Source organism: Sceloporus undulatus, chromosome 2, assembly GCF_019175285.1.
Source record: "Sceloporus undulatus isolate JIND9_A2432 ecotype Alabama chromosome 2, SceUnd_v1.1, whole genome shotgun sequence".
Taxonomy (NCBI): Eukaryota; Metazoa; Chordata; class Lepidosauria; order Squamata; family Phrynosomatidae; genus Sceloporus; species Sceloporus undulatus.
Window position 1 is genome coordinate 171837714 of NC_056523.1, and position 25473 is coordinate 171863186.

Consider the following 25473-nt stretch of genomic DNA (forward strand, 5'->3'; position numbering starts at 1 on the left):
GGTCCATATTTTAAGCCAAGATCTATTAGGTAAAACTGGCCAGTAACCAGGGAAAAAGAGAAGTAGCCTTCCGCTCTCGTGTTGTAGCACCTGTTATCAGCTTCGGCTTATCCGCCAGCTGCACCCATACCTGGCCCAGAGGGACCTTGAAACGGTAGTACATGCTCTGGTGACTTCTCGATTGGATTTCTGCAATGCGCTCTACATGGGGCAACCCTTGTACCATACCCGGAAGCTACAGATGGTACAGAACATGGCAGCCAGACTGGTCACTGGTACTTTCAGGGCCAGTCATATTACACCTGTACTCAAAGATCTGCATTGGCTGCCCATCCGCTTCCGGATGCAATACAAGGTGTTGATTATAACCTATAAAGCCCTACATGGCTTGGGCCCAGGTTACCTTGAGGACCGCCTCTCCCCATACATTCCGTCCCACACCCTCAGAACATCTGGGCAGCAACTACTGAGGGTCCCTGGGGCTAGATTAGTCTCCACAACAAGGAGATCATATTCCATCATCGCCCCGACCCTCTGGAATATGCTGCCCATTGAGCTCCGCTCGGCCACCTCCCTGGCCCAGTTCAAGAGGGAGTTGAAAACCCTCCTGTTTCGATCAGCTTTCCCCAATACAAGCTCCAGCTAGTCTCCCCCCTCTGACAGCAAGGGTAGCTGGCTGATGGGGTTTTTAATATTGATTTTAATAGTTTTGTAGTTGTATTGTTGGTTTTGATAATCTGATGGATTGTATTGTTTTGATTGATGTTCACCATCCTGATCATGGGAAGGGCGGTATACAAATAAATTTTTTATTTATTATTTATTATTATTTGCTCTCTAAGCTTCTTTTCATACTTAACCCATTCCTTGGTTTGTTCCGAGGTCTAGATTGTAAAGGCTGAAAAGTGACAGTGGGGAACTGTAGGAGAGCAGGGGACAGAAACACACACTCTTTGGTCCAATGTTCTGACTCTGCAGCTGAGCATGGCCAAAGTGTCACACACTATTCCAGCCCCCCCCTCAAATTCACTAACACTCAAGCAATGGTTCTTTTGACAGAAACAAAATGAGACTCTTACATATCCAAAAGGAAGCGTAATGGCCAGGATTATCCCGCTAAACAACAGCACCATCGCCATCACAAAGAGGACGCCCTGGCAAGATGTGAAGTCATACTGTGGAAGGGAAGAAAAGAGGTCGTGGTTGTATCAGGGTACACCAAATGATGAATCTCCAACTCTTCACATGCAGTATACAAAATAATCACAAAGTCCTCCAGATGTTCTTGTATAAACCTCCTGCCAGTCCTATGCAGCAATATAACAACAGCAGCAACAACAATAAGATCACACTAAAAAGTAATAATACTACTGTAAATCCTTTTATACACATCAGCACTAATGCTGAAGGCAAATTTGCTGGGGAGATTGATTCATGAGACAAATCTTTGCTCAGAATCTTCCAAAGCTATTTGCATCTGCTGTCTGTGGATAGAAAATTTTGTTGCAAAATGGGATGTGTGTTGGAAGGCAAAAATATCTCATTACCCAGAAGTCTCATCATACTGTTATCAGTTTTCAGTGTTTCTAGGTAAGTATCAGAACAGCCATTACGCCTGTGATAAAGGCATCTGAGAACAAATTCAGCAGAAAAATATTTTATTCTACCATCCTCCATCTGAAAATAGCTTCATTTATATACTGCTTCATACTGAACTAACAGTGTCTAAGCGGTGTACCAGATTGCCCCCAACAATCTGGTACTCATTTTAGCAACCTCGGAAGGATGCAAGCCTGAGTTGAGCTTGAGCCCTTTTGCTGGTATTGAATTCACAACCTTATGGTTTTGAGTGAGTGGCTGCAGTACAGGCATTTAACCACTGCACCACCAAGGCTCTTTGAAATGAAAATTGCCTCAATGACCCTGTCAAGTGAACTAAATGGAAAATTATCCCTTCTTTCCCAGCTATCATTATCTGATCCATTCTAAATTTGGGAGAGGGTCACAACAAGTGCTTCCAGGTCATGGAAGACAGCCGGAAGCTGCATCAGCCATCAGGCTACCAGTCAGGCAACTTGTTCCTTTGTTCAAATACAGAAGCAGGGGGTAGTGTGAAGCCACATTTGTCAAGACAAGATTGCTGCACCCTTGTATGTCACCTTTTTGCTGTTTTAACCACTCTAAGAACCTTTAACAAAATGAGTAACAAATAAAGCTTTGCCTCCAGAAAATGGGACAGTGAGACTGGATAGGTTTAGCCTAACTGAGATGCATTCACTCACCTTGGTCTGGAAACTGAATATAGTGACAGAGAAGCATACCAATGCTGTGATAGCCAGGCAGAGGAGGATGGACGTGGTGTCAAAGTAGCTGCACAAGAAATAATGACATTAAAAGGGATTTCCATCAGAGAGCCAAGCCACATGTAAAGGCGGAATTCAGAAAAGTCTGCTTAAGAGGACAATAATACCCAAATGTTGTGCTTTTGACAACTAGAGAGGTGTTAGTGTGAGGCAAGAAACATACTGGTAATCATTTCTAAATGCTGCTCCTTGGTAAGTGTCACGGGGAAGGCCAACACCATCACTTCATGCCTGCTTTCTACTTGGCCTTTACTGGGAGCTGGAGTTTCTGCAACCTTCATTAGGGCCTGTTCAAGACATTTTGCTGCTTGAGACAAAAGACAAGACGGCACCCCTCTATTTCATGTACAGAAGCTGACTGCAGCGGCAGTGACTGGATCAGTGCTGAGTCTAGTGAGAATAGCTGTTAGAGCTAGCATGGTGTAGTTTTTTCAGTGCTAGACTATCACTCTGGAGACCAGCGGTTGATTCCCTGCTTGGCCATGGAAACCCACTGGTTGACCTTGGGCAAGTCACCTTTTCTCAGCCTTAGAAAAATCCATTGTATTATCACTTAGGGTTGCTATAAGTTGTAAACCACTTGAAGGCACTCAACAACAACTAACTTTTAGATTCAGGACAGCAAGGGAGTGGCAGCGGGCAAAGCAAGTATAGAGTTCTGGAAGGCATCTAATACCAACTATTGCCACATTCTGAAGTACTGTACTTTATTTTTATTCTATTTTTCTCCCCAGACATAGGACCATTATGCTTTTACATATTAAATTAGTAAGCTGCTTCATACCAAGTAAGACCAAGCTCTCAAGTCTTTCTCAAATCTGCTATCTGAGATTTTCTAAGTGGAGATGCCAAGGATTGGCATTTTTCAAAGTATCTTGCATTCAAAAGATTGTGCTTTACCACCAAGCTATAATAAATTATGTCAGTGCACAGTGTTCAGAACATTTGAAATGTGGTTGCTAAGAATAAAATTGCTGATGGCAACCATTTTGCCTGTCAAATCAGCTTTCCAAAGACATCTAAGCGGACCCTGCTGGAGCTAGGAAAGTGAGCTAGAAGGGTCATTGACCTAGCCAGCAAAGCAAGAATCATTTTCCTCATAAATGTTGATGTTTATGTAGTCCCAACAGCCATCTCAAGATTAACAGAGGTACAAACTGCTAGACTGAGGTCCAAAACACACTACAGAAGTAATCCAGTGTGAGACTTTCCCCCCTTTACCACAACCACTCTCTTCCTGCATCATTTTAACCAGCAACCATTTTTTTCTGTCTCTCCTCCATAAGACCAAGCATTTGCCTATGAACAAGTTTGTGCAATTTAAGCAACTTTTATAGGCAGTGCACAGACTAAACTTAATTATTTACTCTGCTAGACCCTTCTGCCTTGCTGTTTTCAATATTCTGTTTGAGAGATCTACTGCTGGATCTCACATTTCCCATCACACATGCACCAAAGGAAGGGGGGGGAATACTGGACAGGGCATCACAAAAGGACTAGGCACGCTAGGCACAGAATGTTGATTGATATCTTGGAGCAGAATTTGGGTGGGAGACATAATGGAATGATGTGAAAACCTGAACAGTAGCACTCCCACACTGTGTTGCATATTCCACTGTACTATTGTGTTCTTTGCAAGCACTTGCCTCTCCTTAAAATGTGATGATAAGCATGGGGCAAAATGTCCTGGCTGAGATCCAACCAAATGATTATTATGATGCAAAGCATTTCCCCCCAGTAATCACTGTGTGTCCGAAAGGACATCCAGTCCTAACGTTTGGACACTCAGTGGGCACAATTGGATACATGCAATTCAATAAACGAACAAAGAACATAAACTCAAATCAGAGGTTACTGACACACTGATTAGAGAAATATGTATAAATGCATTTGCAGCTCTGTATTCTCTCCCTTTCACTCTCTCTCTCTCTCTCTTTTAAAAAAATCACTTTTGACACAATCTGAATTTTGAGATTGTATGAATGGACAAAGTTCCAATCATGAAACATTTGAATGAGAGAATAGACATCTAGTAATAATTTTTTAAATGCCTTGTTATGATGCTTGCACTATACTCAGATGTGGTTGTTATTACCACCAATTGTTTCTGACTTACAGTGAGGCAAACTAATCACAGGGCTTTCTTGGCAAGATTCATTCAGGGTTTGCCATTGCCTTCCTCTTCTAATGCAGAGAGTGTGTGACTTGTCCAAAGTCACCCACTGCGTTTCCATGGTCAAGTAAAGAGTTGAACCCTCATCTCCTGCAGAGCTAGTCCAGCCACTATTTTACACTGGCTCTCTAGGGTACATTCAGATACCCTAGATCCTAAACATGTTTTTCTTTTGCAGAAATAAACCCAAGCAATGTCAGTAGCTTTGAGACAAATAAGTTTAGAATTGCAGCCTAATTTTGTATTTGCTTTCCTTTTTGTTTTTGTTTTTTTTGCAACAACATAAATAGCTTGCTGCCAGGGCATTCATGTTAACTGTTCTGCATGGATTTGGTGACTGAGTAATGTCTTTGTATGCAGCTCTGCCTGCCACACTCGTTTATTTTTGTCCTGCCACCACCACTGCTGGCTAGCCATCTAATACATGTGAAACAATGAAGAGCCCTGATGCTTCGGTGCATGAGATTATCACAGCAGAAACAAAGGCATCTCTTTTTATGGGTTGATCACTGTTTTTATGAATGGGGGAGGGTTGGGGTTTGGGGTTTTAAAATTGTAATTTTTAATTGTTTGATGTTCTATTTATACTGTTGGAATCCGCTTTGATTCCTCTGTGAAAAAGCAGAATACAGATGATTATTATTATTATTATTATTATTATTATTATTATTATTATTATTATTGGCAGAGTTGTATAAGATCTCAACCGTGGAGAGGGTCCAAAGGATCAGAGCTTTGAAATATTGCTTTAACAAAAGAAACAAACTTTTTAGATGGATGTAACTCTTTACTTCTTTTATTCTCCCATATGAGAATAAATAGTTTCAAATGTTCTCTCCTTCAAGCAAGACTGCAATAGATTTTCCACCTTTAAAAACACTTCCCCCATTTCTGGGCTTCTTTGCAAAAAAGTTGTGTGTGTGTGTGTAGAAAAAAAATCAGGAAGGAAGGAAAGTGTTGGTCTTTTCATTTTTACATAGAGGCAAAAAAAATCACATAGCTGTTGAGAAGAGTTTGCGGCAGTGGGGGAGGGAGTTTGGATGTGATGTCTTGATTTGACAAGATATCCTTTCGGGTTGAGACAAATTTGCAAATACTCTTTACAGGCCTGTTTTTCCCCCCTTAGCTTGTTTATTTTTTTGGAGGAGAGGGACTCAAATTCCCAGAATTCCCTAGTCAATATAAGGCTCTGCATGTTGTGGGATCCTGCAAATTATGGTCCCCAAACAGTAATTTGTCCAAGCCATGGATGGAAGCTTCTAGCTTATAACATCCCCCCAATTTTGCCTCTTCCCACACCATTCACTTCAGGCAAATTCAGAGCCTGCAAGCTGGATCTGCTCCAACTTAGCAACCCAAAGATCAGTTCCTTCTGTGAATGTCTGAAAGTAAAACAGGGTGATGGTTGTTTGCAAGTGCTCTGTCCACCTGCCAAAGCTCCTTGCCTTACACAGATATCAGATAGTAACCCAGGGGTCGGCAACCTCCGGCCCGCGGGCCGGATGCGGCCCGCGAAGGCCTGGCTGCCGGCCCCCGGCTGCCCCTGCCGCCGCCGCCGCCGCGGCCACCCGTCGCGGCTTTTCGCCGCTCTGGGCGCCGCCATTTTTGGGCAAAAACTGCGCGGCCCCATAGCGGCCTCTGGGCTATGGGCGCCGCCATTGTTTTCTTCCACAATGGCGGCGAAGTCTCGCGCAACCTCAGTGAGGTCCGCGAACTTCGCCGCCATTTTGCCACCCAAAATGGTGGCGCCCAGAGTGGCCGCCGCGGTAGCGGCGGCAATGGCGGCGGGCCCTCTAGAGCCCGCTAACCATCTCTGGGACCCCAGGAGGGCTCCCCAGGGCGGCAAGGGCCTCTGGGAGGCCCGCTGCCATCTCTGGGACCTTCCAGGAGGGCTCCCAGGGCGGCAGGGGGCCTCTGGGAGCCCCTGCCGTCTGTGGGACCCGCCGCGGGCCTCCAGGGCGGCAGGGGGCCTCTCAGGGCCCTCTGCCATCCCTGGGGCCCTGCAGAGGTCCCCAGGGTGGCAGGGGCTCTGGCGGGCCCACTGCCATCCCTGGGGCCCTGCTTTAGGGCTCCCAGGGGCAGGCCTCTGCAGGGCCCTCTGCCATCCCCTGGGGCCCTGCCAGGAGGGTCCCAGGTGGGCAGGGGGCCTCTGCGGGGCCCGCCTGCCATCCCCGGGGCCCTACTTTAGGGCTCCCAGGGCGGCAGGGGGCCTCTGCAGGGCCCTCTGCCATCCCTGGGGCCCTGCAGGAGGGCTCCCAGGGGGCAGGGGGCCTCCTGCGGGGCCCACCCTCACCTGGCCCTGCTTTAGGCGCCTGGGTGGCCAGGGGGTCCTCTGCGGGGCCCACTGCCATCCTGGGGCCTGCTTTAGGGCTCCCAGGTGGGGGGGGCCTCTGCAGGGCCCGCTGCCACCCTGGGGCCCTGCAGGAGGGCGCCCCAGGGTGGCATGGGGCCTCTGCGGGGCCCACTGCCATCCCGGGTGGCAGGGGGTCTCTGCAGGGCCCTCTGCCATCCCTGGGGCCCTGCAGGAGGGCCCCAGGGCCGCAGGGGGCCCGTGTGGGCCAGCTGCCGTCTCTGGGGGCCCTGCAGGAGGGTTCCCAGGGTGGCAGGAGGCCTCTGCGGGGCCCGCTGCCGTCTCTGGGGCCCTCCAGGCGGGCTCCATGGGGGCGGGGGCCTCTGGAAGGCCCGGTGCCGTCACTGGGGCCTCCAGGGGTCCCCAGCACTGGCACCCCCCCCCGCTTTTTTTCTGGTCTCTGACGGGGCCTAGGGCCCCGTCAGGGGCCAGTAAAAATGGGGAGGCATGGCCCCCGGAGGGTGGAAGCTCCGCTCCGCCCCCGGCATGCGGCCCCCCCCGCCCCTGGAGGGTGGAAGCTCCACCCCCACACACAGCCCCACCCTGAGGTCGAAGCCCACCCCCGGCATTGTGGCCCCGCCACCAGAGGTGGAACTCCACCCCCTGCACAGTGGCCCCGCCCCGGAGGGTCGAACTCCACCCACCAGCCTCGGCCCCCCAGCGCCTGAGGGACAGCAACCCGGCCCCCGACTCAAAAAGGTTTGCCTCCCTGTATAACCAATTTGAACCACACTTGCTGAGCTTACAACTTAAGATGTCAATTTGCACCAGATCTGCTATATGAGATACAGGACTCAGCACCCTGAAAAATTCCAGTTTTCTTTTAATGAAAATAAAACAAATTTAGTCCATATGGCTAAAAGCCTGCGCGGCAACTGCAGAATTAATTAGTTTCACACAGCTTTAACTTCCATGGGTCACTGCTATGTAATTCGGGAATTTGTAGTTTTGTTTCTCTGTTAGAGAGCTCTCAGGTCACAATAAAGTGCAAATCCCAGGATTCCTTAGGGTGGAGCCATGACAAAGTGGTGTCAAATTGCATTAATTCTACAGTGCAGCTACAGCCAAAAGCAAGCTTGATAGCTCTGCGTGGGTTTAAGTGCTATTCTACAGTGGTCTAAGAATCTTGGATATAAGGCAGAATATAGATATTTTAAGAAACGAACAAAATAGCGTCGTTTCAAGTTACAGAATCCAAATGGGCAAGTTGATAACTGTCTTTATTTAACCACTTGCTAACCAGCAGGATAGTCATATACTGGTCAGCCCAGAAGACGGTCCTATTCAGTTCAGTGGGACTAACCTCCAGTAAAACAAGTGTCACAATAATATGTTAAGATGAATTTCAGTGCATGAATTAATTTATACTCATGTCATCAATAGAACAATAATAAAAATAGCCCATTGTAACGTTCTGAATTATTCTGAAGTGGGATTAATGTTAAATCTTTTGGCACTAAACCTATGATAAGAGCCTTTACTATAGATTAAAAATGAGAATTTAATACAGAGATAATACTGAGGGCTTCTTTCTCTACAGCTTTATCTACTTTTTAGTGAATTAGTAAAGGATTCCGTGTTAGCAAAAAGATTGTGTTTCTTAGCTGTTGCACCGAGGCTTTATTGCAGAATCGGATGCCCCATAGGCACATGTTCTTAACAGACCTTACACAGTTACAAGTCACTTGATTCTGATTCTAGTCTATCCTTCTCTTATCCTTTATATGGGAGAGAACTGGAATTAGACGGAAAAAACAGAATGTTATTCTTGATGTATATATATTGAAAGCATTCTAAATCAATGCTTCTACAAGACAGGTAAATTTAAAAAATGTTATCACTCCTGTTATTTAGATAGAGATAAGTTAAGAATGCTGTTACAAGGATTCCTTCTGGGGGGAAATGGCTATGCAGATGGCTTTAGCTGGTAGGCAACAATAAGATCAGGGAATTAAGAAGCACAAGTTTCAGCGAACCTATAAATTAAGGATTTAACCAACTACCCAACTATAACACTTTGACACTATTTTAACTAACATGGCTCTATCACATGGATTCCTGGGATATGTAGTTTATGGAAAGATATTTAGAGTTCTCTAGTTCTATTGGTTGGGGGCACTGTATAGGTCCAAAGTATGAGGTTTTATTCTATGGATTATGGGAGTATCTATGTACCTCACCAAACTACAAATCTCAGAATTTCATAGGAAGACACCAAAGTAATTAAACTGGTATTGTGCTGCTACATCTGCACCTTATGGGTACATCCTATAGTCATGAATTTTGATGCAGGCGTTTCCCCTTCTTTTCCCAAGGAAGAAGAGAAAAAGGAACAGATTCTAACAATTAAGAAAAATAATTAGGAAAGACATGCTGGACAGAGAGACTGAAGAATGACTCTTTCTTCCTCTCCCTTCCCCATTCTCTCTCTCTCACACACACACAGTGACAACCGCTCAAGCTGTAAGTGACATACCTGGAGAGCATCCCAGTCAGATAAGCCATGGAGAGAGTCTGTGAAGATATAAAAACAAACAAACAACTCAAGTTACTTTTGATGATGGAGCCAGATGCCAAGAAAAGAAATATACCAGTGGCATTTTATAGACCTGGTCCCATGTCCCCAGATTTACTTCCCAGGCCTCAAGATTTATTTCTCAGAGCCTTGAGGTCCATGAGATCCAATGGAAGTATCTTCTTCCTCATGGAATGCAGTGGACAATTTTGGAGATGGATTTCAGATAAGGAAGGAAGGATGAACTCTTTGCACCTCAAATGCAACCCTGCATGCATGGCAATTAAACCTAGGGAAAAAATTTGGAAACTCCCCACCACAACTCAGTTTCAGAGATCTAGGAATTTTCTTCAAGAAGGAAAAGAGAGAGAAGTGGGGGACAGGACAGAGATGCATGGAAAAGGGAAAGAAGAACATGTGTATTGCCTTCCTTTAAAAAAAAGGTTTAATAATTCAGGCAAGAAATCTTTTATCCAGGTACCACACATATGTGTGTGAGTTCCTGCTTGTATGGTGAGAGAGAATCTTCTTGATCTTTAAGTGTTGCCTTGTCCATGCTCTATATTGTAGTGCACAGAAAGTATGAGGCTTCCTAGTGTGTTCCAAGGGTGTTTGTGCACATGTTGGGATCTGGTGGAAAAGTTATAAGCCCCCACTATACCGAAAGACAATCTTATAGTATGTTGTGAGCAGAAGAAGGGAGAGAGCCATACCCCCATCCCAATCCCTGTTCCTCCCACATTTTCTGCTTTCTCATTCTAGGCTTCCTTCACCCCCTTCGTTTTGCCCAGTTCTTGTTCCTTCCCCTCCCATATCCACCTGCAAATCTGCCCACCCCACCCCGCTCCTTCCTATCAACCTTCCTATTTAATCTTCTTTTTCGCCTTCCTCCATCTGTTCCTTCAGCTTCACGCTCAGTAGCACAACTAAGGTTGATGTCACCCAGTGCAGTAACTCATGGTATCACCCTCATTGACATCCTGGGATGGGGGTGTGGATGGAGAGGAGGGTCTCACCCCAGGGAATCCAGTATCCTACCATCACCACCCTAGCCAAGACAGAAAAGACAGGATGCCTCCCTTAGCAAGAACAGTTTTTCATTATAAGTCGCCATGTTCAAGGAAAAAGGAAGACCCACCAGAGGACAACAGTGGAAAGGAGCCAAACATATTGCAGAGGGGGGGGCATGGCTTCATCCATCCTCACCTCCACAAGGGGGAGTGGCATACCAAAAAAAAAGTCTCCCTATTTCTTTCCAGGAAACGTACCTTGGGATGCCTTGCTCATGATGTTACTTGGTGTTGTCCACACATCCTGCATCCTCTATTGATGCTATTACCCATGCTCCAGCCTCTGCTCTTCCCAGCAACCACCCAGCATTTTGACACCCTCCGCAGCAAAATTGTGCACCACTTTTATATTGTTTAATTTAAGAAGAGAACAATGATGTTTGATGAGCGGGGCAACCAACTAAAGGGAACCAGGATATGGATGGAAGTATCCTGGTCCCCTTTTGGACCATTTTGGACCAGGATATGGATGGAAGTTGGACAAAAATCAGGGTGAGCCCCTGATTCCTTCTTGCCTTGTTTTTGTATCAGTACTCTAATCATTGAAGCTTCATTTTGGTGCAAAAGTTGCCATTTTTACTGGTTAGGTATGTGTGAGGACACTTACAGGAAAAAGAGGGGGCTGATGAAAAAGCCTAGTAGCCACTGTCTTTGTCCAATTCATTGCAATTGAAGAGCAAATATGGTTTTGGGATGACCAGGAGTAAACTGAAAAAATTCTTGGCAGTAATCTTAAAGAATAATTGACCAGCTTTGCCTTTTGTGAAATGTATATAAATCCTAGCAATTATGCATAAATTTGCCATGACACAGGTTATCAAGCCATTGTAAAGAGACCTTGTAGCACCTTTGAGAGTAACTGAAAGAAAGAATTTGGCAGCATGAGCTTTCCTAGGCTCAAGTCTACTTCCTCAGATGCATTTGGTCGTGTATCAAGCCATGTTCAGCTGTCAATCTGTTTTCACTGTTCACTTGGGATTGTAAAAACAAGGGTGAAGGAGTGCATCAGTGACATTATCATCATAAAAGAGTGGTGTCCTATATTGGGACTTAATGGTTCACAAATTGTACAGGTTTGTCCTTATCTAGCCAATATACAGAAGATACACATACAGAAGTAAATTGCCTTAAACAGTAAATTTCCACACACTTCACTTGGGATTATACAACTGCTGTTTCTCTTCATGTTTCCTCTCTTTTTTTACATGGAGGGACAGGCATGTAGCATGAAATCAGAGTGCCATAAAATTGTGCTATGTCCCAATATAGTAAAGAACAAAAAGTAAACAAAAAAAGGGCCAGATGAAAAGTATCCACATTATATTTCTTCATGCTTCCCGGATAGCACAGCAGCTCTCTCCTGTGACCTTTTTGCTAAGCATTTTGAGCAGAACGTCACATGCATCTGCCATAATCTTGATATACTGATAAATTTCCACTTACTTCATTCTCCTGTATGAGAAATTTAAAAAGGGTTTCTCTACTCAGCAAGATTATAATGGTTTGATGAATTGTGTGTGTTTGTGTATTTTCAGGGTGGCTTTTCTTTTTAAATGAAGCTTGCATCAAAAACCTTGGTCCATTTATATTTTATTGAACAATTATATTTTATGTAGCTACATTTTTGTGCAAAAATCATAGTTTTTGCACACAATGCAATGGTTTTTTCCACAAGCAAAATTTTCACCAAGAATTTTAAAAATCATTGAAAAATGTAAAAAAAAAATAAAACAAAAACTGCATCAAGATACTATTTCTCATCAGTGATGAGAAAATGTGCAAGCATTGCTTACTTCCTTACTTGGGCAGCACAAGTTGGGTTGTTCAAAAGCAATGTCAAGTTCTGTTTCATTGGATCAGTGTAAGATGCAACCATCGTTGTTTGTTAAATTCTTCATCCTTTGACACAGGATTAATCAAGTCTGTCCCTGTCAAATCAGGACAGTTTGAAGGTATGATGTTCCCATAGTGTATGTGTGTTTTATCATCTGTCTGTCCTCCTTGTGCCAGTACCAGGAACCCTCTTTGACTATCTACACAATTTGCCTGCCTGCCTGAGTGAGTCAGTGTCTTCCTTCTCCTTGCCCATTGCTGCAGGTGCTTATTCATTTGCCTCTCTCTCTTTCTGGGCCTAATTGGTACTGCTTCCCAAAAGGAGAGCATAAGGCTTGCAGAGTTTACTGTTCTTCATCTTCACTCCTCTTATCCTTCATTCACTGGGGAAAAAAGCTGAATAACTGGAGTAGAGTGAGGGTCTGAAGGCTCTTTGAATTGGCAGATACTCAACAATGCCAACTCCTGACTCTGGCTTTGCATCTAGCCTAGTGCCATTTTCCTCACTTTTACATAGGGCATTATCACACAGGGCAAAATTGGAAAGTTAAAGTGGGGGCAATGCAGGGTCAGTCAGGGTTCATGGGCAAATACGCAGCTGTTTCTCACACGACACAGCAGCCAGTGTGCAGGGAATCTGGGGGGAATGGGAGGTCAATGAGGAGAAAGTAAATTCGCAAAACTACTGGAGTTAGGAGCCTCTTTTGCTTGCGAACTGACTCCTTTTGCGTAATGCCTGCCATGTGGAAAGCAAGCCTCCAAAGACTTCGCTTCCTGGGGTGCCTTTTTTCTTTTCTTTTTTTTTCTTTTTTTTTTTTTTTTTTTTTTCTTTTTTTTTTTTTTTGCCAAAGAGGGAGAATTTAAAGGGACAGACACACACTTCCCTGGCTTTCCTCCTCTTTGCTCTTTCTCCTGGGAGAAGGCAGAGAGAAAGCCTTTGGGAGTAATGGAGGACATGCCCTGGAAAAGGAAGACATAGAATCAGGCAGGCTTCTAGCCCCAGCCTCTTCTTTTCTCTCTCTTTCTTGTGTATGTGTTTTTGGAGCTTGCAAAGGAAGAGAGAGAGCATTTTGGGGGTCCTCCTGAACAGGAGGGAGAAATGGAGGACATGTCCTGGAAAAGGAGGGCATCTGGGAGGCTCACCCTCGCTGGAACCAGGAAAGTTTATGGACCCTCTCTCTCTGACACACACAGAGAGAGAGGTAAGTGCATAGATAGATAGATAGATAGATAGATAGATAGATAGATAGATAGATAGATAGATAGATAGATAGATAGCAGAGAGAGAGGTAAGTGGATAGATAGATAGATAGATGGCAGAAATAGAGAGGTAAGTGGATGGATGGATGGATGGATGGACGGCAGAGAGAGGTAAGTTGATAGATGGTAGAGAGGTAAGTGGATAGATGATAGATAGATAGATAGATAGATAGATAGATAGATAGATAGATAGATAGATAGCAAAGAGGACAGATGACAGAAATAGATAGGTATGGTAGGTAGGTAGGTAGGTAGACAGACAGACAGACGACACACACAGAGAGAAAGATGGATGACAGACAGACAGACAGACAGAGATGGATGGATGGATGAGAGACAGGGATCCTGCTTGGTCATGAAACCCACTGGGTGACTTTGAGAAAGTCCCACTCTCTCAGCCTCAGAGGAAATAGGACTCATACGACTCTTGTGTGTATGTGTGTGTCTTTGTGGTTTTACAAAGTTTGTCTGCCTTCCTCTCACACAGCTTTTGGGGCTTTTGGGGCAAAGAGGCTTCTCTCCCTGGTTTCATCTCCCTCCCTGCGGCATGTGGGGGGGGGGGGGGCTGGGGGAAGGGACAGTTTTGAGCATGCTCAGAAAAGATATTTCTAAGCAAGCAATGGGGATTTGTCCTCACCCATCTGATAGCCAAATTCGAATCTAACCCTAAATAATGCGCTTTTAAACCCTTGTTGTGCTCTTGCGTGTCATCACCATTAGCAAATGGGCTTGCTTTTCTGGAGTGACTGCATTTTTGGGATGACAGCACATAGGTCACCATGTGATAAACACCGTATACAATATCTTTTGCCCATTTCATGAATGCTCCTGCAGGGCAAGCCCTGTCAGTTTCACCAATGCCCACAGAACGTTCACGTTGAAACTAGTAAAACTGGGGGAAAGATGAGCACAGAGTTTTTTGATGTTGTTGTGTTCTTAACTGATGCATATTTGTTGGTCTGTTGTTGTTTCTCACATTGATCCATACGGAGAGGCTGGCAAGAAGTTGTTGTTCTTGTTGTTATTATTATTTCCCCATTGCCATGGTGGGGGCAGGGAAGAAAAAATGATGTGAGGGAGCCACCATGCATGTTAATAGTGACCAAAGAAACACTTTGTAAGGGAAGGAAAGTTACAAAGTGGGAGAGGGAGGTATTCTCCAAAATGTACAACTTTATAGAAGAAAATGGAAGGAGTGGTGGAGAACAAGAAGTAAACATCGGCGAGAATGAACCTATGGAGAGGCAACACCAAAAATGTAAGAAAGCACATTCAAAAGAGCACTTCTGTCTTTCACTGATGCGTGCAACAGAGAGGTTCAAAAGCATTTTAATTGGCATGTGTGAAACAAGTCACATTGATTTCTGTGTGTCTTATTTCCTGTAAGGAAGACTGCAGATGTGCAGCCCGGTCTTATGAATGTTTATTAAATAAGTCCTACTGAGTTCAATGGTGTTTATTTTCCTATAACCTTTAGTGCTACTTCTGAGTTATTTATTTTAACTTCCTTTTTTAGCTGCTTTAAATTATATGGGCTTGTTTTAAAGACTGATATTGTTTGCAGTCCACTGTGGCAGAGTTTAAGTTTCTCTTAAACCACTGAGCTTTTAATTCCTTTCTTTCTTTCTCTCTCCCCCTCCCATGCACTTGTTACATAACAGCTTACCAATTTTTCATGTGTCTAAAAAAGAGATTTTAGTTTATCAAACCACAGTGCAAAGCTGGCACTTTTTCTCCACCATTTGCCTGGTGGGAAGAGATGGCAGCCCTTCTAAGCAAGGGCAGACAGTCTTTATCCCAAGCTCAACTGTCCTGTTCATTCCAGTGCTGTTTCTTTTTAATATTTAGTAAGAGGGTTAAGACCAGGCACATAAGGATATCAAAGTAAATCTTCTCCTATTTCATTCTCACATGCAAGAACAAAGAATTTCAAAAGCTTCCTCTCTTCTAGGCCGTATTGCAACAATTCCCAAGCATATTTCAATGGATATTTTTATATATGGCTAAATATTTCATTGATGTGGAAATCTCACTAACACACACACACACACACACACAGAGAGAGAGAGAGAGATTTTCCACAAATGAAATTTCTCCCAAAGTCTCAAAATGTGAAAAATATCGTTAGAGTTGACCTTTTTTTAATGGGGTTTCTTAATATGTCAGCATACCCTTTCTCACTCAGGACAAGAAAAATATGTAATTTTTAAATATTTATATTGGGCAAAAATGTTAGGATATAAAGAATATTTAAAACATTTGGGAAATGATTGAAGAACATTTTTAAGTGTTGAGAACAAGTGTTGAGAGGAATCCTGAACTGATGAGAATCTTTGCAGTTTGGGACTTATATTGTGCAAAATTTCAACGTGGTTGTTTTGCACAGAGAATATTAAACCCTGCACAGAATATGCTATTTTCGGCACAGAAAGTTCTATAATTGGAAATTTATACTTCATAAAATTCGCACTTGGTTGATTTGCATAGAAAACAGCATTTTCTGGCACAAGAATTAATATTTCTGCATGAAATATTATTTTCCATGCAACAAATGCTGCCTCTTCTGCCTATCCAGTCCCCATCGATTAAGCATGAGTCGCAGTGCCAGGTGTGCTACTTACAAAGATGCTCAGGAGGATCAGGTTCCATGGGAAGTATCTCCTGTGAATTAAGCGAAAGGGAGCCAAGTCAGTTTTGTTACCCAAAGAGCATAATCACTGAAAAGAAAATTGCATAATGTCATCTTGCATAATAAGATAATTGGAGAACAGAGCAGTCGGGCAAATGGCACGTAAAAATTCTGCCAGGTAACTAGAGTTCACAAGGTGCTCCAACATTAGAGGGCCTATGTTTCTCTTGCTGATTCAGTGTGAATTAGGATTAAGCCAACTTTTTTGATTGAGTTTTTTCAATGTCTGTTCACTGTGACTCAATACAAGAAGGATTCAGCAGGTGAACATTATCACCTCCTAAAAGCTGTGGATGGAGCTCCCATTAAAGGCACAACCAGAGGCTGATTGGAAAGCTAGCAAGCTTTCCAACGTGAATAGAAGATTGCCTAGACACACCAAGAAACTGAAATACACCAGCACTTTCACAGAAGAGATCAAGTTCAGGTGAAAAAGAGTTCTCACTCTCCTTTATAACTACATAACCACAGCATGTTCCTCATTATGCCATGCCACATGGCACTGAAATAAGAGATTGCATTCTGCAAGACAAAGCCATAAATGAAGCTGGTTAATACACCAAGCAAACTGATTAGTCATTGACTGCATAACAGATGTAATTGACTGAGGTTGCCCATATTTTGATCTCTTTTTCTCTCCTTCCTGAATTTTCTGTTTGTATCCAAAGAGTGAAATCAGGAGTCACTCTACTCATTTGGCAGTTGGCATGCTAGTGAAGAGGTGATGACCTAGCTACACTTTTGTATAACTGATGGCAGTACCAGGGCTAGGCTATTATGTGTCATAAGCAAGGCTTTTGCTTACTTAGGCTTTAAAAAATGTCATAGGAAAAAAGGAACAGCAGAAAACATGAAACTGCTAAATTTAAAATGCAAGAATAAACAATGCAACAATCTTGGATTATTTTTCTCGGAAACAAAATAAAATGTTTTAACACACAAATAATTTTGAATGATCTTGTGAACTGTGATATTAAAATATAAGTACTTGGGATATCAGTACTGCACCCCTTTGAGCTCTGTGCCCTAGGCAGCTGTCTAGTTGACCTAATGATAGCGCTGGACCTGATTGATGAGTAAAGATGTTCCTTCGCTAGAAAGAGATAGGAAGGAAACATTTGCTTCAATTAATGTTGATGACTGGTGGGTACTAACTGCTTAACATCACTTATCATTGACCATGCTGAGTGGAGCTTCTGGGAGTCCAGAAACATTTGGAAGTCCAAAACGTTTCCATCCCTGGTAATAAGAAATTTTAATTTTTAACATTTCTCTTTGGGAAATGAGTGTTGCAATAAAAACTAGCGTTACCTAACTATTGTTGCTTTTTTCTACTCTATCCTTGGCCAAATTGTGTGCTTTGTACTATACAGCTGTTAGAGAAACACCATAATTCTCTTTTATCTCTTCACAAAAGGGCATCAAACCTATAGGAAGTTAGGCAGCCCTTTAACTATATAATCTCTTGGGAAAGGATGGTACAGGACAGACCGCCCGAAAAGGGCGGCCTGCTGGCAGCCTAATTTCCTCTAGAGGGAAGCTATAACTGCCAAACCACGCAGCTTCCCTCCAGAGGAAAAAGAACCCGGAAAAATGGGTTCTTTTTAAGCCGCAAGGGCGGCGTAACAAATGCACCACTGGCACACTCTTTACATAAGCACTGTGTGGCAACATTTGGACGCCGCACGGTGCTTAAGTAACAATGATGGTGCCTGTATACACAGGGTGCCGTCACTGTTACACCACCCGCACATACTAGGGTTAGGGACCGCGTGGTTGCTGCACAGTCCCTAACCCTACAATCGGCACCAGTACGCCGCTTGTTGGCGGTATATACCACAACTATGAAAGCCTGAACTTTATGATGACAGGGCTTCAAGTCACCTATTCACCTATGGTGAACCCATGAATTTCAGAATGTTTTCTTAGGCAAGGAATATTCAGAGGTGGTTTTGCCAATTCCTTCCTCTGAAACATAGTCTACAGCACCTGGTATTTATTGGTGGTCTCCCATCCAAGTACTAACCAGGGCTGACCCTGCTTAGTTTGCAAAATCAAATATGGATCCTTCAAGGAATTTAGACCATATGAGTAAGAATTCTGGTGCTCTAACATCCCAGAGTTATTCAGAATAAGAGACCAAGTATATACAGGCAGTGATAGCTAGATGGCTACCTTGTGCTGATAGGAGAAAATCCGCCCTTCCAAATTGGGACAGATCTCGTTCCCAAACAGAAGAAAGAAGCAGCTGTAGAGAGAACACAGATACCTGATACAGTGATCTCAGTGAATATAGGACTTTACCTGGGTCCAGAGCAGCAGGCCAAGACTAAGTAGGTAACAAAGAAAACAGCACTGTGGAAGAAAAACAGAGGGAGCAAAAGTGAACCAAGGAAAGACATTAAGCACAGCTTCGGTGACTAGAACAGGTCTCTTCAGTAGAACACTGTGTACGAGCCATACTTTTAACATGCTATTAATTACAATTACTGATTCATTAAAAATCCAGCTCTTAGCTCTCCCTTACAATTTATGTGTTGCACCAGACTATACCCATGCCATATTAATTGAAATCAACAAAAACATCTTGACAAAACGAAGTCCTGTGCTTCTAACATCATGAATTCCTTTCTCCTGTATGATTTCTAACACCTTTGTCTGATAAAAAAGCTGGTGGAGCTTCAAAAGCTTGCAACACATATTTTATACATTTTTGTTGACCCAATAAAGTTATCATTAGCTTGTCAATGTTAGATGTTATTGTACTTTGTTGTATGGCCAACACAGCTACTATTTGTTTACCAAGCCCAGTATCAACTTCTTACTGGCCATTTGTGTCCCTCTAAAAGTTTATGCAAAGGGGTCTTGTAGCACCTTTGAGACTAACTGAAAGTAAGAAGTTGGTAGCATGCGCTTTTGTAGACTTGAGCCTACTTCCTTAGCTGCCTGTTTGGAGTGGAGAATTCAGAGGTAAACACTCATCTGAGGACGTAGGCTCAAGTATACCCTAAGGCAACCCTATCGAAGTATTTTCTGGGGCTGAGAGAGTGTGACTTGCCCAAGGTCACCCAGTGGGTTTCATGGCTGAGCAGAGAATTGAACCCTGATCTCCAGAGTCATAGTCAAATGCCCAAACCACTACACCATTCTCCAGAATAACACACAGAATCTCTTAGGCACCCCTGACTATTGGCCATAGTGGGTGAGTCTGATGTTTGTTGTTGTCCAACTCGACAGGAGGGCACATATTATTGTGGTGATTTATCAATTTTTCACCTTTCCCCCAGTTTGAGACTTACAACAGTTAAAACCAACATAGTGAAAAATTAACAGCATGCAAAAGATAAAAATCAATCGAACCATCATATAATTGAAACCAGTGAGAAACCAATTTAAAACAACAATAAATAGAAGTCCAACATATACAAGGCATGTTTCCCCTTAAAAAATGAGGTGTTTAATGGGATGCCTTTGACTATCACATGGCACAACATGATGCAAACAAATGTAAGTCCTTCCTTTCTTCACTTCCAACTCAATATAGCTGTAGATATGTTGTGAACACTAACTGTATATAAAAGTGGCAGCCTTCATGAATTTAAATAAATTTAAGAACCACTATGGTCTAAAAACAAGACCCATTCCAAATGTTAACCTAAGGAGAAAGAAGATGGAGGGGCTTAGTTGTTCCTATATGACTAACTTCATACATCATATGGTTAGGGTCCACATGAGCAAGAATACTCCCAATGTAATCTGGAGTATTCTGGCCCTAGAGCTGTCCTAATCTCTCCCAGTTATTTGGGGCCCTCCGGTAGGATGCCTGGTGGCTGTTCACACACGCATCCTGCTGTGCTGCCTTAGTACCACTGGCATCATGGCAAGTCCCTCACTCTGAGGTCAGAACAACATTGATCATATGGCTGGGTGCTTGTTCTGACCTCAAAATGAGTGACTCGCCATGGTGGTGCTACTGCCAGGTTGTACAGAGGGACTAATTGTAAACAGCTGCCTGGCATCATGATGGAGCGAGGGCTGCAGACCATCTGGGAAGTTCCAGAGCAAAAGGTGAGGTTTTTGTTTTGTTTTTTAAATTTAAGTGATATATATGGTGGAACTGGCCAGATATCCTCCAGGCATTTCACACCAGAACCAGGGACTCCTTATCATGGGAATGTGGGGAGGACATTTTATTTGGCCCATGTAGACAGGGCTATAGCTAAAGGCTCCACAGTTCAGAGCTTGGAAGTGCTCCTTTTTTGAACTACAATCCTGGGTGATTCTGGGAGTGGTAGTATAAAAGAATATAGCTTTTCCTGCTCTACTCAGACTCCATGGTGAATCCTAGACTCCATCCTTGAAGTCCATGAAGTCAGTGGTGTTGCTGATGTTGGTGTCACTGGTGGAGGGGGCGAATTGCCTTGCCCTCCCCCCCCCCTCAGCTGCTGGTCTGCCCAGACCACTGCTGAGGGGTCCATGCTGCAGCCTCCAAGGTAGAGCCCTTCCCACATTCAGGTCTGGTGTGCTGCAGCCATGTCAGATCCTGTATGCATCCCTCCTCCCTTTAAAATGCTTTCAGGATCAGGCACAGCTGAAGGTACTGTCCACCCAGGAAAAGGGTTTCAGGGTCTTACATTGCTGCAGCAATGCTAAACCTTGAATGCACTGCCTCCCACAGCAGCTGCTGCTACTGAGGTGGACAGTGCTGTGGCCCCTGGAGGTCTTGTTCAGGATCTGATGTGGCTCCTGGACAAGTGGGAAAGTGCCCTTTCTCACTTGCCGAGTAGCCCTGCCATTCCTTCTAGGTGTACCACTCCACCGGGTGACTCACACCTCTGGGGTGTCACCTGCTGCAGTCCGCATCCCCTGCACCCGACTAGTGATGCCACTTTACAGGCTACAGCAGGAAGTGCAAACATTTCTTACACAATGTAGTTCTAATGACAAAATATAACAAAATGAAGCAGAGTTGAAAAAGACAGTTCACTCAGCCAACCAGTAGACCCCAGTGGAGAATTCTTAGCACTCCATTATGAACAGGGAATGGCAGATCAATCCTGAGTTTTTAGAAACCTGCAAGTATTTTTCCACAATGTTAGCAGCTATCGAATGTAACCCTAAGCTGTTTGCTGTGCTGTCAACTTTTACCTTGTGGGGACACAAACTGATAATGAGAAGACAAGGTTCCAATTACATTTGCAACAGTGAGACTGTGGTATGTTGTCAATCCAGGGAGTCAAACCAGCAACCATGGGAAACCCATCCAGCATTAAAGTAACTAAATACAAAGACGGTAAGGCATCTGCACATTTAAAAATTATAACTACAAATCACCATGGCAGTTAAAGCAGTGTCTAACTGCATTAATTCTGCAGTGTAGCAGCAACCTACATTATTATGAGGTATCCCTAAGAGAGTATTCACAATCTTTTTCTCAAACCATGCGGCATCTATCTAGCTGCGGAGCCTATAGTTAACCCACTTGAAAGTGAAAAAGGAAAGTGTAAGACCTTCTCAAGATCAACTGCATATATTAAATCTTTATAATCACATTGTGCTGTATTTGTACAACTTACATTCTCGCTAGAAAGAACTTTAGCGAGGGCTTTCACCAAGACTTAACCTAGACACAATTGCTTATATTGGAAAATAATCCTCCCTTTCTTAGAGAAAAAGAGAAAACTTGAGAAAAAGTAAGGCCACAGGCTGAGGTCTGTGTTTTATACAGTTGAGGCCTGTGTTTTATACTAGCGCTCTCTCTGTGATTTATATTAATGGAACTGTTATACACAAAGTAATGAATTCTTATTTTAGTCCCGTCTAAAGTTTCTTCTGTACGTATAAGCCTAAAACAAGCAACAGGTTCAGAACGTTGATGACACACCTGTACCTACGCCCATTTCAACCTTCAGCACCTCTCCCTTTGGGACTGCTTCATTTCTCTTTCCCAAAAGGCCAAAAATAACCTTGCAGACATTAGAGGACATGCCACATCAGCAAGTTCTTTTAACACCATGGGATGAGGCTGAAGAAAAATTGGCATTGACTGCCCACAATTATTTGGTTTCAACAGCTGGTTAGCATGCACTACCAAAACAAATTTCAAAGGTTTAGTTGTGATTCATGTATAATTTGCCCATACTCAATTAACACTTCTTATTTCTTTCCAGCCCTCCTGTCCTTTATCATTAGCCTCTCTCTCTCTCTCTCTCTCTCTCTCACACACACACACACACACAAACACACACACACACACACACACACACACACACACACGAACTTTTCATGGCATAGTGAGAAATGGGTAATTTCTTCATTACCGCCTGTGATAAGGAATAGAGCCCCCAGCACCGTTGGCTGATACAGTGCAATGATGAACCCACTGTGGTTGTGGACCACATCTGCACCACAAAAATAATGCACTTTGACACCACTTTAACTGTGTTGGCTCAATGCTGTGGAATTCTGGGATACGTAGTTTTGTGAGACATTTAGCCTTCCTTTGTCAGAGTGCTCTGGTGCCACAACAAACCACAATTCCCAGCATTCCATGGAATGCAGCCAAGGCAGTTAAAGCAGCGTCAAACTGCATTAATTCTGCAGTGTGACAGCAGTCATAGCCTGAATTTTAAAGGCACTACTGAAGGTGTTGAATCTATTTTGACTTCACTATGGTGAGACATAGCTTCTGCAGCCTGCACAAATTATGGAAATAGAGCACATTTCCATAATTTATCTTGCCTAGTTTGTTTAACCCACTTTTTTTTTTTTAAAAAAAAGGAGACTTTTCATCATTTTACTCTCTTCTCACTGGTCTTGGGAAGTGAGAAAGAAACTATTCCGCCCACTCTCAAAGATTCAGAGATTTCAGAAAGTTCAGCCTACTCTCGGGCTCCAGGATATGACAGTCACAGAGACCAGAGGCTAAGATATATGAGTTGGAATTAAAAAGTAATGTTTTTTTTCAGAGTCCGTACCTCTGCATATAGTGGTTCCCTCCCAGGCCATGTGCAAATTATGTATGGGAGGCTTGATGACTTTCACAAACCTGTCTCTCACACCTCCCAATTTTAACTAAATCTTGCCCTCCTCATACTCATACCCATGCCCTTGCAAAACCAGAAATTAGGCAAGGTACCACAGCAGCTAATGGTGGGGAGCAGGCCCCCTCCAGTCTCTCTTTACTAGAGTTCCAGTACTGAGAGTCTAATAAACAAAATAAAGTTTGGAGACTAGACCATCCTGCTCATAGAGGCACAGAATAAGGGACAGATGAAAACATGCTGGGGGCCTAAACTAGGTCACGTTTGGCATTAAACCACCCCACATGGGCATTATTCTATCAGTTTTGCAAAATTTAAATTTCATTTAGAAATCTATTTTTGAGTCCCCATGTGACCTGAGAAGCTAAACTGTTGTTTATTTAGCTTGTGTTTCCATTTGACATCGCATGGGGCAACAGAGAGAAGCAGATGGAAGGTTGAATGGTGGCCCAGAACCTCCTTTTTGTTTTGTTTTTAAAAAAAAAGCCAAGAGAAGGGTAAGAAACATTTTGGAGAGCTGCCTCTCCCTTGAAATTTGAAGGCTCCTTGGTCCCTCCTGGTTGCCTTGATGTTCCTACAGGCAATCTCTAGACTTGCCACATCAGCATATGGTTGAAGACCAATGTTGGGCAAACCCCAAAGTCCTACACATTTTCTGTTCTATATGTCAGACTACAGGACATGAAATCGCATTATTAAAAAAAGAAAGAAAGTGAAGATTCTCAAGAAGCTGATTTCTGTTTTCTTTTGAAAATTCCATTAATTGTGGCATATACATTCAAACCTCCATATGAATGGGTTTCTTATCCATGACTTGAAAATATTTTTTAAAATATATAAATTCCAAAAAGTAAGCCTTGATTTTGGCATTTTATATAAGGGACACCATTTTATTACACTACTGTATTTAATGGGACTTGAACATCCACAGGGGGTCCTGGAACTGAACCCCAGCTGATATCAACGGCCCACTATATACATCCCTGTCAAGGTCTGTCACTAACTGAGAGAAAGAAGTAGTAGCATAAGCTTTTAGAGACTTAGGCTACATCTGCACTGTAGAAATAATCTAGTTTGACACCACTTTAACTGCCATGGCTTAGTGTTATGGAATTCTGGGAATTGTAGTTTGTTGTGGCACCAGAGCACTCTGACAGAGAAGGCTAAATGTGCCACAAGTCTATAATTCCCGGAATTCCATAGCACTGTGCTATGGCAGTTAAAGTGGTGTCAAACTGGATTATTTCTGCAGTACTGATACAGGTTTGGTGTAAGGAAGGAGACCAAGGGTTGGAACAGACTGGCAAAAAAAGCCACCTTCCCAGTGGCTTGGGTGCATGGTGTACACACAACGCATGCCCCCAATCCAGCAAGAAGCTGCTGTGAAGCTGCCCGGCCATTTACATGATGGCAGCTTTTCAGTGCTCTGATGGCACACTGTTTAGATGCTGCATGTTGCAGTAGCACCAAAAAGCTGGGGCAGTGGCAAAAGGGGCACCTTTCTTCCAGTGCAAGAAAGAACGTCATTTTGCCGCTTCTTTTTGCTCTGGAAAAATGCTGGATTGAGGCCGTGGCATGTCGTTACCACAGCCCCAATCTGGCGATCAAAGGGGTGGCATCAAGGGCTGTCTGTTTCAGTTGCAAGTCTACAAAAGCTATTCTACTACTTCTTTCTCTCAGTCAGTCTCAAAGATACTACAAGACCTCTTTGCATACTGCTGTTCCAGACTAACATGGCTATGTCTCTGAATGTCTATCATGCTACACCTTTAAAATGATCAAGAAGAAAAAGCACATGCTATCAGGTTAACACATGGAAGCTTATACACATATTTTTTCTTTAATATTTCCTTCAGCAGGGAAGAGTGCCCTTTAGGGCAAACTTTAGGAGTTTATTTAAAGGGGAATTAAAGTGTTTATCATCTAGACTGAGCACAGCTCTGATCCACAAAGCATTGCCCTCTCTCTCAGTTGGCTTTGTGATTGTCATGTTACCAAATTTGATCAGCTACCACTACATTTACAATGAGAGCCCCATTGGCTGAGATTATCCATGTGGGACATGGTGGCTTAGTGGTTAAGATACCAATTCTAATGATCATAAGGTCAGAAGTTTGGCAGTTCGAGGCCCAAATGCTGGGGTGATGAGGTGAGCTCCCACCACTAGTCACAGCTTC

General features: G+C 43.5%; 1 protein-coding gene across 1 annotated transcript in view; it reads right to left on the reverse strand.

The window, feature by feature from the left end:
* Nucleotides 1-25473, reverse strand: part of FAIM2 (Fas apoptotic inhibitory molecule 2) — a 61157-nt gene that overhangs the window by 13712 nt on the left and 21972 nt on the right. Inside the window, exons 6-10 of the mRNA XM_042455183.1 lie at nt 18558-18608; nt 16186-16225; nt 9363-9400; nt 2283-2370; nt 1080-1175 (exon numbers count right to left, since the gene is read on the reverse strand). Of these exons, the coding sequence (XP_042311117.1) occupies nt 1080-1175; nt 2283-2370; nt 9363-9400; nt 16186-16225; nt 18558-18608 (313 nt within the window). The remainder of the gene's footprint in view (nt 1-1079; nt 1176-2282; nt 2371-9362; nt 9401-16185; nt 16226-18557; nt 18609-25473) is intronic.